The sequence below is a fragment of the Anoplolepis gracilipes genome, chromosome 13 (genome assembly GCF_047496725.1).
Source record: "Anoplolepis gracilipes chromosome 13, ASM4749672v1, whole genome shotgun sequence".
Lineage (NCBI taxonomy): Eukaryota > Metazoa > Arthropoda > Insecta > Hymenoptera > Formicidae > Anoplolepis > Anoplolepis gracilipes.
The window spans coordinates 9,750,844-9,769,703 of NC_132982.1; the positions used below are offsets into that span (position 1 = coordinate 9,750,844).

Consider the following 18,860-nt stretch of genomic DNA (forward strand, 5'->3'; position numbering starts at 1 on the left):
GCGAATTAATATATAAAATAATTTTTTAATAAGTGTTTTGCATTTTATTTAATAAAACATTTTAGTAAAGCTATTTTGATAAATTTATAAACGTCAAAAATAGCACAAGTGGATCATTTGTTATATTTTTTCCTGAATAAAAGGACGTAATAATAATATGGTTCTTTATACATTTTGTATTTTAAAAAAAAAAAAAAAAAAAAAAAAAAAAAAAAGGTTGATCGGTCACAAGTTGGGTATATTGCTATTTTATTATATATGCAAAAGTTATTTTGCGACTAGACAAGTCTTTAAAATATTAATGAGAAACAAAAATTCCTATACTGGCTGTCGTACAATTACATATATCGGTCGATCGTTTTTTTCTCACCTTCGTAACACGCAACATGGAATAAAAAAATTCATCGCAATCGCGACGGCTCAACGTCACGAGTTATGTATCGGCGTAAAATTGACAGGGGTGAGGGAGAGCGGCAATAATCGGAAGGAGGAGGTGTCAAGTTTTCGGGCGGCCAGCTGGAACGAAAACTCTCTAGAAGAAATCTGGTATGGTGGCATGGCACGATGAGGACGCGCGCGCTGAATATATATGGTGGGGGTGAAAATCCAAGCCAGCGAAACACCGAATGTGTCCTCTCATAACCTATGAAATCAGCATTTTTCGAGCGTTGCGGGCTTGTGCAGTTTTTTCGCGAGACGGTTATACGAAAGCGACGGGGTTCGCTGGCCTTCTTCGGATTCTACGGGACCGGCATCTCATCTACGCGAGAACTTCCCCGAGGTCGGTGAGAAGTGACGTATCCCAAGCATACATATAAGCGTTTTCTTATCCTATAAAAGAGTTTCGGGAGCGCGGTGGAAGAGGAGGAGAACGAAGGAGGGTAACGTTATCAGCAACAGATGCTGTTTGTGCGAAAGATGCGTCAACATCGAAAACGCGAAATTGCTCTTCAAATTCGTTACGACTCTGGCTAATAGCGTCCACGTGCTTTCCCGCGCAGAATTAACGAGCCTTGACAAATTTTACGATATAATCCGTTTACCAAACACATGTAATTTTTTACTAGATATCAAAGAAAAGTTGAAATTATAACAAGTTGTTGCCAGCTTTTCTCAAATGTCATAGCTTTAAGAAAAAAAAACTTGTTTAGATACTTTTGTGTCAAAAGCTGTGGAATAGCACTAATAAGTGAAGTATTAGAAGTTGGAAAAAATTCTCTTTTGATAATTTAATATTAAACAGTTTATATAACTAAGAATTTTTATCATTATATGACTTTACTATTTGTTTGATGTAACTGTATGCGAATAGAGGATTTTTATTAGCGAGTCTAGCAAAGATTTTTTTTTTCACAGTAAAGTACAGTAATATATAAAAATAAAATCTTCTTTTTGCTTATTATTGCTATTAGGATAAGAGATATATACTGACTCAAAATTATTAATTTGCAAAACATTTTAATTTATAACATCTGTGTATTTACCTTTCTTTTTATGTTATCGTTGAATCAGGTACAACTATAGGTAACTACAACAAGTTACATCCATAAAGTGTGGGTCATGCCGACCACTTGCAGAGTAATGTAATGAATAGCTGTGGGAACTCTAATATTAGCACGAGGCTACGTGGTTCCAAGTGCGCTGAGACTCAAGACGAGTCTACAAATCAAATAGGGGCGATAGAGAAAGAAGACAGTGGTGTAATAAGTGATTACAGTATAAATGATATTAATGTACCACGTAGCACCTTGGTTATTTGTCAACAAAACTCCAACTATTCTTCGGATCACAGCTTTCCCAGATTTAAAAGGTTTTTTTCATTCTTTTAATCAATAATATATTTTATTGATTGATAAAAATCATTTATTATGATAAATTCTTTGCGATAGAGTCACCAGTGTTCCTAGAAATGAATTCCGAATGGCGCGCGGTGGCAGCTCTGCAGACCGTGCCAGAGGTGGAACGCGTGGAAGGGCTTTCAAGAAGATTCTCAACGATCGCGAGTCAAACTCAGAGTCCAGCTATCACTCTACATCTAGACCCAAGTTTCAAGAATCGTTGAAAAATCATGAGAATTCACAGGGCAAATACTATGACGATAAAAGAATAAATGGTAATTTATATACTTAATTTTTTTTTTTTTTTTTTTTTTTTTTTTTTTTTTTTGTGATACGCACAATTTTTATTCTTTAATAAAGTTTTAATTATTTATTTTAGAGGACTCGAGAATTTCCAAACTTTTGCGACGACTGTGTCGCGAAGATGATTACGATCGTTTCTTGGAGCTTTGCAAGCAAGTGCAAGAGAGTATTCTTACGCCTGAAAATCAACGATATATACGACGGCACTTGGAACTCATTTGTGAGAATCTGTTAGATATTTTGCATTCTGGCCCTGGTCAAGAAGCAAAACAACAGGTTGCAAAATGTTTAGGTCGAATCGGATATGTGGTAGAACAAGATTTTAAAAGGTATATAGTAATTAAATAATGCATGAAAAATGTATTCTCTCTTATTTATTCCTCTGTACATTTATAATATAACAGTGCAAAATTACAAAACTTGTATATTATTTCTAGATACATGGACTGGACTTTCAATAAATATTCATTGGAACGTAAAGATGATATAAAATGCTTACTAATAAAATCAATAAGCGAGACACTTAAAATGGATGCTGAGACATCTAAATTGAAAGATTTCTCTGTGGTAAATAATACATTTATAAAAGAATTCATAAAATAATTTTTGTCTCTCTCTCTCTCTCTCTCTTCTTATAACAATACTTATTAACTGTAACCATGTTTGTATTATAGCCAATGATGTCCCAGTTACAATCAATATTGGAGAATGTCGATAGAGCAGACTTACTGATGGCGACTGTCGATGCTATATTACTCATCATAGATTCTTACCCAGAGACATTCACGAACCACTTTCGCGATACTGTGGACATACTTGTAGGTTGGCATATTGATTCCACGCAGCAAAAGTCCATTGTTCTTTACGCGAGTCGATCTTTGCAAAAGCTGCGCTCGTTCTGGATATCAGATCTGCAGTTTACACTGACATTGCTAGGTCAATTCTTAGAAGATATGGAAGGCTATGATGAGGAATTAAGTTCACCCGAATCCGGTCGTATTTCACCTGGTGACGATGCATCTCCGACACCAAGAGAATGTATTCTAAGGATCACATCTTTAATATCCGTTTTTAACACAGTAACGAAGAGCATATCCGAGCATTTAAACCCAAATCTTGCGCCCAGCGTACAATGGTCTTTTCTAACAGATTGTCTGTCAAAGATGCTAAAGACTGTTGTCAAGGCAATCGAATTGGAAGAAGAGAATGACATCTGGTGCAAAGCCATATCTAACAACACAGAGAACTTGATGAAATGTATAAAGAACGTCAATTCATCGCAAAAACATGTTGAAATGCTCTCGAAACATTTCAGTAAAGATGAAATTACCGAGGAAAATCTCATCAAGATGATGAAGTCACTGATTATAAATAAAAAGAATGATAAGAAAAATTCCAAAATATCTTCTGATAAAGGTGTTCTATCCAAAGAAAAGGAACAATTGTTAATGAACGTGCTGCGATCGGTCGAACCAAAAGTCAAACAGATTGATTTGTCGGAAGAGAAGGAGGAATTAATTGTTGTCGCAAACGAATGTGCTTTCTTGCTTCTCGGCCATCTTCAAAGTCGCATTGCAAAAAATCACGAGCTGCTTTATAAATTCATCGATCTTCAATTGCAGAGAGTCAATATCTTTTGGGACGATACTATTATTTCGATGCTAACTACTATATCGAAAATAATAAAGGAAGTGTCTGCGAATTTACCGTTAGAATTGGTGCATAAATTGCTCGGAAAGAATTCAGTGTTGCTAAAATTAAGATTCCGAGATTCCATCCCCATTCAAAACGCGTGCCTGGGCGTGTATCATAGCCTTCTCAGTTTGAAGAATATTCCGTTATTGCAGGAATCTTATCGCTATATACTAGCAGATTTAGAGATTGCTTATAGGCTCGTATTGCCCGATATGGACAGCTTAGTTGTAGATAATCCATTAAACGACTTGGATTACATAAAGAGTAACATTGAGATTGTAATTACGTTTATACTGCTTGCGCTTTCGGATATAGGTGAGCGAATAACATCAGCAATATATTTATATAAAATCTGTTTTATGTGTGACTAATTTTTTATGTAATGATTTATTTTTAGCAAATGCGAGTAATTCGATTATCGGAATGTGGGCTTTAAAACCCAGCATCCTCGAGCTTCTTGCAGTTAAATTAAAACCATACGACACTACATTATCTACAACCAGCCCATTCTTGCAATATAGTATTCTGTATTTACTTTATGCGCATTGCTCCAGGTAAAAATAACATTTCTTAATTCTTCTTAATAGAGAAATCCAGAAATTTCATTTGTACCGAAATAAGTAAATAAGTTTTCAACAATCATTACAGGTACAATCACTTTGTTCCAAGTTCTAGTTTGATAACTGGCAGTACTGCTTGTCGACCGATGGATATGTTTCCTGGAACTTTAGATGTACCGACTACATCACCTACTAGCGGCCACTTATCTATAATTCTCAATCTAATAGCCAAGACGTATAACAAAAAGACGCCCGTACGAATTTTGCTTCTTTTGTCCAATTGGTTGCAAGAAATTTGCATACAATCCGAAAAATACATCGGGATCTTGAGTAAAACTGAAGAGTGCCAAGGTATCATTACGAGTTTAATTAATTGCGGTGCTACAACCAATGATGACATTGCCAGCGCGGTGTGTAACCTCTTGGAGATCTTGATGACTGCGAAGAAGGTAGAATGGAAGTACGAGACTTATTCAAGTATTATAGATTTATCGACGTTACATTTAACGTCGTGCAACCAAACAATCCGTGAAAAATATGGTTCGTTGCTAATGTGTATGCCCATTAACATTGTTATACCAAAGTTGAATAAAGAATATTTATTCTCAGACACTAAGGTAAGCGCTTCAAGTTCTGAATGAAGCAGCGTATACATACAAATGAAAGTAACATCTTGTTTTAATTTTTAATTCGAATTTTTATTTCGAAATACGTAGAAAATACGAGAACGAGAAATCGAAATATATTCGACGGAATCGTTGATACTCGCTCAAAGATTGCACATGCGAGGTAATAATAACGGGGAATTATTGGCACAACATTTCAAAACATATATGGCGTTCCTGTTGCAAGAGCATTATCTCGACGCGATCGGTTTATCGGAAATATTTACTCTGTGCTGGCCAGCTGTGTAAGTATCTTTTATAACTTTTTTTTTTTAATATAAAAGGTTATATAAAATATTATATATAATATTTATATAAAATATTTTTGAAGAGCGGAAAGTGAAACTACGGCGAGGATGTATGATTTGGCGCTGGCAAATTGTTCATTCCTGTTCTTTTGGAGTGGTTTCGAGGCGGCGCAGCACTGCGTGCTCAACAAGCTTCGCACGTTTCTAGGTAAACCACAGGAGACATTCACGTCGATAGAGAGTGCTTTGAAAGTTCTGGCTCGCGAAATATCGTACAGTACAGACGTGGCAACGAAGAAAGAAAAGCAAAACTTGGATCGTATGTTGCACGACCATACGCGAGTACGACTCTTTATAGAATTTTTGGAACATCTCGAAAGAGTGATTCACAACGCGGCAGACGGTTGCGCGATGGCACTATTGCCGTTGTCAAAGCCAGTCAGAACCTTTTTCCACACGAACAAATCCACTTGCAAAGAGTGGTTAAATCGCATACGACTGGCTTTGTGCGTCGTCTCGTTACACTCAGGTTTGGCAACGAGCGCCTTGCGAAATGGTCAGAGACTGCTGGAAGATTTGAGTAATACCGATAATACGCAGGGCATAGAATTTGAGAGAGCAACATTGTGGACGGCGCAGGCGATGGTTGCGTTAAACGAGGCGGAAGCCTTGCAAGGACTCTACATGTATGCCAAGACAAAGGACAGACAGTTCCCGTGGCTGAAAGCTGCGATGGAAGAGGCCGCTGGACACTACGAATCGGCGGTGCAGGGGTACAAGCAGATAATCGACGAACATATGCACGTTAAAACGGAAGACGACGAAAACGGCAAAGCCACGAAACTCGAGAGTGACAATCAAGTGCTAAGTTTTTGCATGCAACGACTTTCCAATTGTTATAAAGCGGTCACCGATTGGTCCGGATTAGTAGACTGGAAATTAGAAGAAAATGATATATTGACGCAAGAAAAAAATACTGTTTTGCGAAAACAAACTGCGGACAATATTGTGGCGCAACAGGCGGATTGTTTGAAGAAATTTGAAGATGGTGAACTGATGAGCCTAGATGAACTGACGAATTGGAATCTGCTGGACGATGAAAAGAGAGGTAATTGGAGTTGCGCGAATGCACTGAGTGAATCCAGCAATAGTCTAATGAACATTGCGTTGAGAATTCGCAGTAACGAGTTTAAGGACTCGTTCGAGAACGTTATCGAGAAATGTGAGAAGGTCGCGGCTAAGACAATGCAAGATAGTTTGCGAAATGTACCGTCAGAATATCTCAGTGACGCTATATTGCTTCAGTATTCCACGACAGGTCTGAAGAATCTATTATGCGGTAAAAACGACAAAAATGTCTTTGAATTGTACAAAATTGATAAAATCAATTATATTAATTCCAACGTTTTAACGCAAATTTTGTGGTGGTCCAAGTATTTTGACCAATCGTCCGATAACAGTTCTTCAGAGGTAGATAGTCTACGATTACACGTCATTAGAACGGCTAGGAAGGAAGGTAACTTTAATTTAGCGAAACGAGAGATGGTTAAGTACTTCAAATTGGAACAAGATTTGATCCAACTAAAAAATTCGACTGCTACGTGTACTTTTACCGATATCACAAATAGCATGTTGAACGGGCCCATTCACGTAAAATGGACCAAGAATAGTATGCGTGCATTCAGAGAATTTTCCAAATTGCTGTACGACATGGAGAATACGAACGAGGCGCTGAAGATATGCTGCGTAACTTCTTTGGGAATTTCACAGACGATTGTCAACGGTGAGCAGTCCACCGATTTGCGGGAGATGGGAACCAAACTTTTACTTACCCTAGGTAAATGGATACAGCAGGACATAAATATAAAAGACAATCCTCAGTTGGAGGAATTGCTCAGGTTTGAAGCCGTGCATAACGACGGTCTGATGGATAAATTGTTTGGTGACACCATTGATTTGATTCCGACATCGGATATGATAATCGGCAAATTGATGCAGCTCGGTGTGAATCAATGTCCAGATCTGCCACATGCCTGGTCCAATTTCGCTGCATGGTGCTACAAATGGGGTCGAAAAATCGTCGACTACTCCAACTCTGGTCAACTGACGGATACCGATCGGTTCAACATACAGTCTCTACTACCAATGGACATGGCCGAGGCCGATCTCAACACTATTTTCTGTATACTCAGCCAGAACAAGACTGTACCCGAAGACGAGGGTGACATAGATACAAACGATGTAAACACGTCCGACATGATAGAGAATCAATTGAGAAACGTGCCGATTTTAAATCACGCTGGCAACGAGCATCTTCTCGGTATGCTGGTCGACATCTGGCGACAGGCGCAGAAAAGAATCTACTCGTACTACGAGCTCTCGGCAAATGCGTACTTCAAATACTTACAATTGGCCAATAATGACAGTAATGAATGCGATACCATCACGGCGACGTTACGGCTACTGCGGCTCGTGGTAAAGCACGCCCTAGAGCTGCAGAACGTGCTCGAAGCGGGTCTCTCGACAACACCGACAGCGCCTTGGAAGGAGATTATACCGCAGTTATTCTCGAGGCTCAGCCATCCTGAGGCGTACGTAAGGACTCAAGTGTCCGAGCTGCTATGTCGTGTTGCGGAAAATTCGCCGCATTTGATTATATTCCCAGCCGTGGTGGGTGCCGTTTCCGGCCAAAAGGCCTACGACAAAGTCGTCTACGAGAAATCCAACGACAACGATAGTTCTCAGAATGAATTAGATTCGAATGTCGCTGAAGAGGACGAAACCGTCGCTTCGTATAATGACGAACACGAGGGTTTCATGGATTCCTGCTTCTCACAATTGGTCGATTGTCTCTCGAGTCGCATCCAGGATTCGATAATTCAGATGAAAGTGCTGGTGAAGGAGCTCAGAAGAATCACTTTGCTGTGGGATGAATTATGGCTGGCGACTTTGTGCCAACATCATACGGAGATCACTAAGCGATTCGAGCAACTGGAGATCGAGATTCAGCGGGTGCAGAATAACGTCTGGCTTGCGCCTGAAGAGAAGGACAAATTGATTGCGGAAAAACATAGAATTATTCTAAAGCCGATCACATTTATATTGGAGAATCTTCTTTCCATGACATCCGTACCTGCCGAGACTCCACACGAGAAAAACTTTCAGGAGAAATTTGGCGCTTCCATAGAGGAGGTAATTAATCGATTGAATAATCCCAAGAATCCGGCGAAACCACAAATGGCTAGTTTGACCTTGAAGCATTTGGAAACCAAATTGGCGCAACGTGTGCATCGACGGACCGCTTATTCTCTATCGATGACGGATATCAGTCCTATCCTGGCCAATCTAAAGAACACATGCATCGCCATGCCGGGCGTCGCTGCCATTGATAATAAAATTGTCACAATCATGTCGGTGGATAACAACGTTCAGATTCTGCCGACCAAGACGAAGCCAAAGAAATTGATATTCCACGGTTCCGATGGTCACGTTTACACATATCTGTTCAAGGGATTGGAGGATCTACATCTGGACGAGAGAATAATGCAATTTCTAAGCATATGTAATAGCATGATGTCGAAGAACAGCGGTACAAAGATGTATAGAGCGCGACACTACTCGGTGATCCCGTTGGGTCCCAGATCCGGTCTTATTCAATGGGTCGACGGCGTGACGCCGTTGTTCATACTCTATAAACGATGGCAGCAACGCGAATGTGCAATGATTAGCAAAACCGGCGGCGGCAATTCAACGATTATGCGACCGTCGGAATTGTTTTACAACAAGTTGACGCCATTGTTAAAGGAATGTGGAATTGGCTTGGAGAACCGAAAGGAGTGGCCCACTCATGTGCTGAAGAAAGTACTGGAGGAGCTAATGAAAGAGACTCCCAAAGATCTACTGGCCAAGTTAGTTGCTTGTTGTTCAAAAATGGACATATATATATTTATTTAAATCAGATTTTTGAAAATTCATTTTTAATGTACGTTTCAGAGAGATCTGGTGCAACAGCATCAATGCTGGTAGCTGGTGGCAAGCCACCAAGAATTACTCGTATTCCGTCGCGGTAATGTCCATCATCGGCTACATCATAGGCTTAGGTGACAGGCACCTGGACAATGTCCTCGTCGATCTCAATACCGGCGAAGTTGTGCATATCGATTACAACGTGTGCTTCGAGAAGGGAAAAACCTTACGCGTCCCGGAGAAAGTGCCATTCCGAATGACACCCAACATCAAAGCGGCTTTAGGAGTAACCGGCGTCGAGGTAATAATAACAGTAAAACATTTCTCAATAACGGGGGAGAGGAATAAAGAGAGGAAGAGAAAAGGAAAATAATATTTACACAATATTATTTATATACTTTTTAATCCTAGAAAATCTGATTAACGATGAAATATTTCATCGCATTTAAACATTAATTCGCGTAGAAATTTAAAATTTGCAAAATATCTGTTTGTATATTTTAATTTTGCACGATAACTTGTCAAAGATACTTTTATAATTTCTTCATCTACATTTTTTATTTCTGAAGGAGAGACATTTATACATACAAATTTAAAAAATGAAACAATTTTTATATATAATTTTCTATTAGAGATTTCCATTAAATTGTCAACTCTATAGAATTAGATTTATAAAATTGTGTTGTTTACTGTATTCTCCTCTGCTAGATTACATTGACGATCGGACGAATATCCATGCAAATTGCCATTTCCGTGTATAGTTTCTACATTCGTCTGCTGGTTTTTTAGTTCACGTTGCGTTTCCAAGTACATTTTGAAGCTCGAATTCAAATTTTTATTCGGCGATTTGAAACGTAAAATTTTCTGAAAGGCCTTGCGAAAATTGGTGTTTTTCCATGCATATATGAAGGGATTCATTCCGCTATTAGCGACGGCTAATGCAAAGGTGGCTTTGTAGTATAGCATCGTTAAAGACATTTTCAGACCAAAAGACCGAATGCAGGCCATGATGAAAAAAGGAAGCCAGCAAATTGAAAAGCAGCCAAGTATCAGCAGTACCACCTGCGAAAAATTCACATATACTCAAGTTTTATTTACTCGCGAAACTTTCAATTTTATCATCGCTCTCTCAAAATATATTGTATCATACCTGTACGCTTTTGCGATCAGTTTTCTCAGCAATGTTCGGAATAACACTGAGATTCATTCGGCGTGCGTGCATGTGCGCTTCTCTCCAAATTTTCCAATATAACAGAAACATCGCTACCCAACTGAGAAAAAAGGACGGCAGCAGTATAGACAATATATAGTATCTATAAAAAAAAGAAACATAATTTATTATATAGAATTTGTAGACGGAAGGAAGAGAGAGAGAAGCTAAAATAGAAAAACAAAATTAGATATATTAAACCAATGGATGGAGAAAGATAATTTACGACGATCTGCTGTGTGAAATAATTATATTTTCACACGCCACATATGTTTCAAGCTATTCTGGAATATCAAATTTATAAAATCATCGACATATTGGGCCATAGCGAGAACGATGAATCATTGTGGCAATCAGTACCTTGGCAATATCGTATCAAATTCGCACGTCTTCGAGGTGTCGAAGCAGTTCCAATATATCGGAATCGATGACGTGGCCATGGTGCATGTCCAAGCGATGGCTATGATTATCAGCACGCATTTCCTCGTTGCGTACGCATTGTAACTCAACGGATGTACGATAGCGATGTAACGGTCTATGGCGATCGCTATAAGATTGTATATGCTTCCGCCACAGGCTAATCCGATGATGACGAAGCGCGAGATGCATACTGTCTTGTTATGATTCAATGAGTGATCCACGTAAAATGCCAAGTGATACGGCAACGTTACACCCACCAGGAGATCCGACACAGCTAGATTAAGTATAAAATAATTGGAAATGATATTCCGAAGCTTGCGAGCCCACGTGATGGCCAGTATCGTGAGAACGTTTCCCAAAACGATCACAATAAATAGGAAGCTGTCTACGAAGATCCAAACGAGTTCCTTTTCATCAATTTCTGTCGAGTCGGTCGACATATTCAAAGCGTTTATGCTCGCATTAGTAACGTTGTTCGCTTTCAAATACATTGTTCTGAAAAAATAATATTTATAAGAGCAGTTGTTAGATGTATATAATTATGTAAAATTCTACATTCGCTTTGACGTAGATAATTTTTTGAAAAATATGTTTCTTAATTATTTTATTAGAGTTCTGACAATAAGATTATAAAAAGTCTATTTGAATTTTTCTTCCTATAAGGGATGCATCAATATATACATTATTTGAAAGTAAAATTAAAGAGCATAGTTAAAGTTACCGTATCTTTTTCTTTTTTTTTTGACGCCATAAAAGTTTTGCGCGGACAGATATATTTTTATAGAAATCAAATTAAATATGTATTCATGCCATGTCTTGATTCTCTCACGATTGTATTTATGAAGATGTGCTCTCAGTTGTACGTTGTATAAAACTGCTGTGAAACCGTGAATATATATGTAATTTCTACACTAGAAGCATTTAAAACGATCAGTCAGTTAATACGTTCAAAATCATAATGCGAGGCCTCTTACCTTGGCCATTTACCTTCCGCACACAGAAGAGAAACAGGTTTTCAATGGTACTTTATGAAACGCCAAAGTACACAACGGATCACGCATCACGATTACGTAAATCTACGAAACGTTCGAGTGAACTTTTTCTTTTTTTTTTTTTTTTTTTTTTTTTTTTTCTTTTTTTAATTATAGAAAACAAATATAACGAAAGATTACTCACCTCGCCTCTGTTTCGTCACTTTTTGAAGAAACGGGAATTTCCCCTTGAGGAAGCGCGAATTTTTTATTTTCATGAGAACGTTTATAATACGTTTTGACGAGAGAGTAGATCAATACGGAATAATCTGCGGCAGATACGAAACTGTTTCATTCGGTCAACAGTGGTTTTGCTTATCTGCTCATCTGTCCATCTGGTAAAGTACTGTTCCAACTATCAGTCGCTATCAGTGACTGGTTCGAGTAAAAGTCGATGGGAACAGGAATAAATTACGAGCGATCGATGCTTATTATATTCCCGCCCTGGCATTGAATACGGCATTGGTACATAATGGTAGAAATTGCTATTTATGTGTCTAGGGTATATTTAGGTTCGCCTGCGAGCATACTCTGAGAGTGATGCGTAGAGGCCGCGAGACACTCCTGACCTTGTTGGAGGCCTTCGTTTATGATCCTCTGGTGGATTGGCGGGCTGGTGCGGACACAAGTATAGCAAGTTACGGTGCTTGCCAGGCCAGAGCGAGGTGCACCGGTGTCGGGAGGAAACAACTGGAACAGGAACTGACGCGTGCAATGTTCGCCGTAAGAACGGCGGAGATGCGTGTCGAATGGCTGGCTAATCGGTAAGAGACATGTTTTATTTCCATTTATTTTACTTTTGACTTAAAGGAGAAAAATAGACGCTATTAAGTATATTTTTCTATTTAAAATATATATATTTTTTTACATATTTTATACAAATGTAAAAAGTCTCGACAGTAAAAGAAGCAGCTTTTGTGTTTCTATCAATTTATTTATCTTTTATTAAGCTAAATATAACATGGTGAAATATTGCAGAGACGAGTTGGCTAAAATCTTACCGTTGCTGTGTCATCACTTGAACTGTTGGATCGAGACGACCGAAGCATCACGTCAGTGTCAAGATTTACTTCAGGATCGACATCAGCAACTCGCGTTGGTGAAGGAGGCGCAAGCAATGGGTCGAAATCATGCGTTATATTCGGTCGTGAACCGATATAACTCATTTAAACGAGCACGAGATGCTCACGAGAAAGCTAAAGCTGGCTTAAAAGATAAGATAGAGGAATGTGAGAAGCAGATTAATATGCATAATGTGAGTTTCAAGCGATTAATTAAAATGCTATTTCAAATGTATTTTAAATTGAAATGTTTATTTATAATATATTTTGTCAATTTAGATTGCGCTGGCCGCGGTACGAGGACCTCAATTGGGACAATGGCTGGCAGAATTGGGAAACTCGACGAATCAAGAGGACCACGTGGTGTTTGATCTCGTGAAAGAGTTTTTGCAAAACGCCGGACAAAGTCAAATGATACTACAATGCGAGCAGTCGGAGAATGAATTGACGCAGCTAGCTACCCAGCAATCCATTCTTATACGCACCTGTTTGGATCTGTTGAGCCAGTATTCCGCTATCTGCAGCCTGTATCCACTCAGCACTCTGTCGCAGCATCGTACCGTACTTTATCACACATGGGCTAACAAGCTATTGACTTCAGGCACTGTAGAGGCGTGCCACGAAGTCATGACGCAGTTTGAGGGAAATCTAAATCCAATTAATCCGAATAATCCACAGGTTCAGCAGATAATAACCTTTTCGTATCAGATGCAAGCGATTTTGAACGATTCGAACGAAAGATTGAAGAAAGCTTATGAAAGAATAATATCCGAGAACTTGCCGGAAGCTGGCAACAGAATTGAAAAGGCGTACGCCGAGTCAAAGGCACAGATTGTGGGATTTCTACGACGGGAGAAGGGTGCAGAAAGAGCGCTCGAGTGCGTCAATATTACCGCGTTATGTGCCTTGAATAAGCGATATCTAATGATGGAGAACGCCGCCAAATGCGCTAGCGATTGCCTGGTGGATCTTACGTCTCGCGAAGGAGACTGGTTTCTAGATGAGATGCGTCTGATGTCATCGCTGATCGCCGAATTGATCACACTGATACCGGAGAACCATAAGACGAATAACGATCCCAAGATCTCGCTAATACTGAAATGTCTAAAGAGCGCTGATTGCATTTACAAGGGCTTGCAGGAACTTAATTACAACTTTCAAACTATCATATTGCCAGAAGCAATGAAGACCATTATCACGGAGGAGCCGAGCGTCATGCGAATGATGAGCGAACTTAGCGAGATCATAATAATGACTGGGATACCGCTCGGTGACATTTTGGCGCAGCTCGAGATGCATCTTCGATTCACTGTGATGGAGATGGAAAGTCCGCATGCGATGATACAAGGTATAGTGGGTAATATGAGATTACGATTCGAGGCATTATTGTCGCGACCGGCGGAAATTCAAGACTTGAGTCAAGAGGAAACTTTAACTCCGGGTCAAATGTTGCTAATGGGTTTCAACGGTTTGTTCGAAAAATTGCAAATGGAAGGTAACGCCTTGGTGGCCATTTTAAGCTCGTTGGATATTCCGATAAATTGGAAAAAAATCGATCATATACGCGACGCTAAAGAGATGTCGGCGCCCATCTTCAACAAGGCAGCTAGACAAGTTTTAGAGGATATATTCTTGATTAAGAGATTGCATACGATACAGGAATTCTTCATGATGTGCAGAGACATTGCTACCGCATTCAAGGGCGGACTAGCGAATGTATACGATGACGAACGACTTAATAAACCTGTCAGAGTGTTTACGGCCGATTATGTTTCGAGACAATTGCTCGGGGTTACGTCACAAACATTGGCAATCGCCTTGTGTTTCCTGCTGCAACGCATGGGCCTGAATGTAACCACCGAGATAGAACAAAGAGATATTGGAGCAGAAAGCAAAGTCTCACTGGAAGAGTTGTGCCGAAAGATGGTGGATCTTTGCTTGAAGAAGGGATTGTTTTCGGGCTCGACTTTGGCGCAAGCGGGCGCGTTGAGTAGCACTTTGGAAAGCGCCTGGCGACGAAAACAAAGCGCCAGATTGATGCAGCAAAGCGTCGAAGTGGCTAGAGCCAGTTTACAAAGACTTCAACTTCAGTTAATGGCCCATCATTGGTTACACGAGGATATTATGATGCTGAGATCCAATATAAATCCAATGAATCCTCTAAGTAAGTAACATTTTACTGTTTTTTTTCTTTTCATTTATTTTCTTTTTACGTATTTCTGATTATCTTTTTGCCCATTTTTGATTAAATTCAAATTTTATATATATCTATTAATGTAATTATATATTTTATGCATAATTAATATAATTATACAATGAAATCTGAAATGTAATTTTTTTTTTTTTTCAGATCGATCTACCTTCATGTTGGAGCTGCGAAAAACTGCGGCAGCACTGTCAAACTTGCAGTCGCGAGTATGTGAGGCTCGTGAGCAACAACAAAACCTCGTGTCGAGTGCCGTACAACGTCTCAAGTGGGCCGCCGGCGCTAATCCGGCGTTGGGCGAGGTCATGTCCGCGTTTGACAACGCGGTATTGTCATCATGCGAGAAATTGACCAAACAACACAATCTAGCGGCGATGGTGGTGAACACGTGCAATTCTATACTGCATTACGAGGCTCTGAGAACCAGAACATCGGAGAGCGTAACGCACGATGCCAATTTAGTCAAACTAATCAAACATTGGGAAGAGAGCTGTATGTTAACAGCCAACTTGAACATTACTGTTACCATGATAGAGGAGAGCCTCGTACAGCTGTTACAGCTGGAAAACAATGTGGACGCTGCGTGGCTAAAGCAAGCCGAGAAGATCGTATCCGATGCAATAGTCGAAACTCAAAAGAAACTACAAGAGAAGCAAGAAGCTCTCTTCACTGCTGAGAATTACTTGAGAGAGCGAATAAAAAATCTACAGAATGTACTTGCCGAACATCATCGACTTATGTCAGACGTTAGAGTGCTGTTGAAAACGATGGTGAAACAGGAGAACATTGATGGCCTGCAAGATTTCTTGTCCGCTTATCGCTCCTTCACGGAAAGCGTATCGACAATCGTGAAAGAATTAGAATCTAATAATTTCGACTCGGCTCGCGGCGTGGCGATCAAAAACGATTTAGAAGCGATGGCAATTAAAGCACCCGGTTTGTACAATCAACTATTAGAGTTTGCGAGCGAGCACAAGTTGAATCCGGCGAAGATCACAGAAAAACCAGATAGTCTGAAGAAGAAAGGCAGCAGATTGGTACGACAAGAGAGCGTATGCCTGAGTCCGAGGAAAGGAACACCATTAGCTAGAGATCCGACTACGGGCAAAGGTACCAAGTAGCTTCTAATTCGCATCAGCTACATAGATTTCCATCAATCAATCTTTCAAAACTTGACAATCGTTATTATTTTCTTCTAGCTGTACAGGAGCGGAACGCCTACGCGCTGAACGTGTGGCGTCGCGTGCGCATGAAGCTGGAGGGTCGCGATCCGCAACCTACACGCAAGTATACCACGGCCGAGCAGGTGGAATACGTGATACGCGAAGCGCTGAGCAACGATAACCTAGCCTTGCTGTACGAAGGCTGGACACCGTGGGTCTGAATGAATAACGGTTGGCGCTCGCGCGTCCCGATGGCTCGACACTCGTCTCACACGAAGGTACTCAAGCTTGTACCGTCGTATCTATGTCGTCCTACGTTGCCGTAGGTGGCAAAACCACTCCGCTCGAAACAGATATGGCGGAGTATCATCCAGGGATACAAGTCAATCAAGAAACAAGTCGGTTTTTCAGAATCAATCTCTCCGGCGCGACAACAGAAAATCCACTGTGCTGAATGTTGATTCTATAATTGTCTCAAAAATCGAGGCTGACGCGCAATCTATTGTACTTATGGATCTCTAACGAGTGTCTCTTCTTTCTTTATTCTTTTATTTTTCTTTTTTTTTTTTTCTTTCTTTTTTCTTTTTTTCTCGCAAGAAGGAATAAGAATGTATGGTATATTGGGCGGATAAATGTGCAGAGATAAGTATTATTTTTTGGGAGCCACGAATTTTTGGGGGAAGCATAGAATCGGCCATATCCTTACGCTAACGGTGTAGTCGCGAGAAGTTCGGCTGACGATATATTGACGGGAAGTCCGATGATAATGATGAAAGTCTCGATCGTAGCGACGATCCCAATTATTACGTATATACGCAATATACTTTGCGTAATGTCATAGATAGTGTCAGGGATTAAGCGCCTAGCATTTCAATCGAGGCATCTGAATCGGTTTTCGCATCGATGTTTTGAGTTTAGATACATCCACACCGATGTGTATGCACTTGATGATTAATTCGATCAAAGGTCCGAGATCATGTAAACACATCATTACAACATTATTTTTCGATGAGATGAAACAAGATGAGAGACAAAATTTTTAAAATGTCCACGACTTAATAGAAAAATAGTCTATTATTATTATGTTACTGTACATAACTAAATACGTTCAAAAATCGGCGCATATATGTATATACACATACACTTACATACGTACGCAGATACATAACACTACTCGCATACAGATTACAGATATCATGTGACTCCACAATATATACATATATATGCGCGTGCAAATATAAGGAAAATTTATGGAAAATTTAATGATCTCGCGACGCAGTCGCAATTTATCGTTGATTATAATGGAACAAAATAATTTTTATGGTAAATATGCACACATAGTTTTGCAAAGTTTATCACGTCGACTCGGTTTGTGAGTTTTATGATGTTAGTATCGGACGATCCGGGCAAAAAAAAATTCATTAGCTTCGTAGCCAACATTGTGACACATGATAGTGTCCTCGCTACTCTCTGGCGTTGCACATTTCGCCGAGTCATATTTTAACTGCTTGAATAATGCTGTCGTAAATAAAGATTTTCACATATACATTGCAAAAGTAATGAAAAACATTCGTTTCTTTCAAACATTTGTTGCGAATTTAACAAAATTATATTGTATGAATTTTTTCAATTTTACATAATTCATTGAGTAATGTGTTCGGGATGTTTAAGAAGAACTTACGATATAGATGTGTTCCACAGGCTAGAATAAAGACAAAATTTACATGAACGTAAAGCCGATGATTAATCGCTAAGAATGTCTAACTTTTCTAAAAAAAAAAAAAAAAATAAATAAAAAAATTTATTTTACTAAAAATAAAGTCATGTAAAATAAGTATTAAGTAATAATTATTTATTTAATATTTAAATAATTATTTTAATATTTAAATAATTATTTAATAATTACTTTATTACTCATATTACCTACTAAATAATTATTATAATACGTAAAATAATAATTAAAATAATTAGATAATGTTTAATTCAAATAATTTCTTCAAATTATTATGTTTTAAAAAAGAAGACGACTGAGGCATTGTTAAATTTTATATATAAATTTCTTCTTTCTTATTTTAGCCTTTGAAACACATCAGCACAAAACGACAAGTTTTTCCTAAAATACTCTATACAAATGACACACAAAATGATATACAAAAAATGAAATTGGCTAACGCAACATTTTATGGAAACGTGACAAAACTTTATAACGCAGTTCTAACAGATTTTCAAATTTGTTCTAAACTGTAACTTTTCGACGAACTTTACACAACAAACGATTACTAGTTTGGCGTAGACGAATTTTATTTGTGTAAAAATTCGAAGAAAAGAAAATTGATTATTTATGTAATTACAAAAAAAAAATGAAACCTCTATTATATTACTTGATGCAATGCTGGAACTAATAAGAGAAACACTATCGAAACAGATGTGAGTATTTTCTATTAATTTACCTCTCATCTCTCTCAGAGAAAGAGAGGGAAGGAGGGTTGTTTAT

General features: G+C 38.8%; 2 protein-coding genes across 6 annotated transcripts; one reads left to right on the forward strand and one right to left on the reverse strand.

Annotated features, from left to right (window-relative positions):
- Positions 1 to 362: 362 nt before the first annotated feature.
- On the forward strand, positions 363 to 18,792 carry Nonc (serine/threonine-protein kinase Smg1). Of its 4 annotated transcripts, none has more exons than XM_072905141.1 (16): positions 363 to 881; positions 1,513 to 1,810; positions 1,890 to 2,113; positions 2,218 to 2,470; positions 2,579 to 2,708; positions 2,816 to 4,151; positions 4,234 to 4,390; positions 4,485 to 5,013; positions 5,113 to 5,306; positions 5,393 to 9,217; positions 9,303 to 9,576; positions 12,438 to 12,700; positions 12,915 to 13,191; positions 13,277 to 15,161; positions 15,348 to 16,313; positions 16,403 to 18,792. In XM_072905141.1, exons 2-16 carry the CDS (start codon positions 1,587 to 1,589, stop codon positions 16,585 to 16,587), a joined length of 10,722 nt encoding a protein of 3,573 aa, XP_072761242.1. In that variant the 5' UTR covers positions 363 to 881; positions 1,513 to 1,586; the 3' UTR covers positions 16,588 to 18,792. The 4 variants fall into 4 exon arrangements, with proteins under 4 accessions (XP_072761242.1, XP_072761240.1, XP_072761239.1 ...); XM_072905139.1 differs by having other exon boundaries at positions 363 to 792; XM_072905138.1 differs by having other exon boundaries at positions 363 to 781.
- Positions 9,930 to 12,438, reverse strand: LOC140672763 (histamine H2 receptor-like). Of its 2 annotated transcripts, XM_072905148.1 has the most exons (6): positions 12,082 to 12,438; positions 11,880 to 11,981; positions 11,627 to 11,782; positions 10,846 to 11,400; positions 10,426 to 10,588; positions 9,930 to 10,337 (listed from the first exon to the last, which is right to left on the reverse strand). In XM_072905148.1, exons 4-6 carry the CDS (start codon positions 11,394 to 11,396, stop codon positions 9,945 to 9,947), a joined length of 1,107 nt encoding a protein of 368 aa, XP_072761249.1. In that variant the 5' UTR covers positions 11,397 to 11,400; positions 11,627 to 11,782; positions 11,880 to 11,981; positions 12,082 to 12,438; the 3' UTR covers positions 9,930 to 9,944. The 2 variants fall into 2 exon arrangements, with proteins under 2 accessions (XP_072761249.1, XP_072761251.1); XM_072905150.1 differs by lacking the exons at positions 11,627 to 11,782; positions 11,880 to 11,981.
- Positions 18,793 to 18,860: the final 68 nt, after the last annotated feature.

Bases quoted from the DNA above. Each gene is read 5' to 3' on its own strand.
- LOC140672763 (XM_072905150.1), bottom strand. From the start codon at position 11,396: ATGTATTTGAAAGCGAACAACGTTACTAATGCGAGCATAAACGCTTTG. The intron at 10,589-10,845 runs GTACTGATTGCC...TTTTTTTTATAG, and splicing joins TTTGATACGATATTGCCAAG to ATACTATATATTGTCTATAC. The intron at 10,338-10,425 runs GTATGATACAAT...AATTTTTCGCAG, and splicing joins CTGATCGCAAAAGCGTACAG to GTGGTACTGCTGATACTTGG.
- Nonc (XM_072905141.1), top strand. From the start codon at position 1,587: ATGAATAGCTGTGGGAACTCTAATATTAGCACGAGGCTACGTGGTTCC. The intron at 2,471-2,578 runs GTATATAGTAAT...TATTATTTCTAG, and splicing joins GTAGAACAAGATTTTAAAAG to ATACATGGACTGGACTTTCA. The intron at 16,314-16,402 runs GTACCAAGTAGC...ATTTTCTTCTAG, and splicing joins AGATCCGACTACGGGCAAAG to CTGTACAGGAGCGGAACGCC.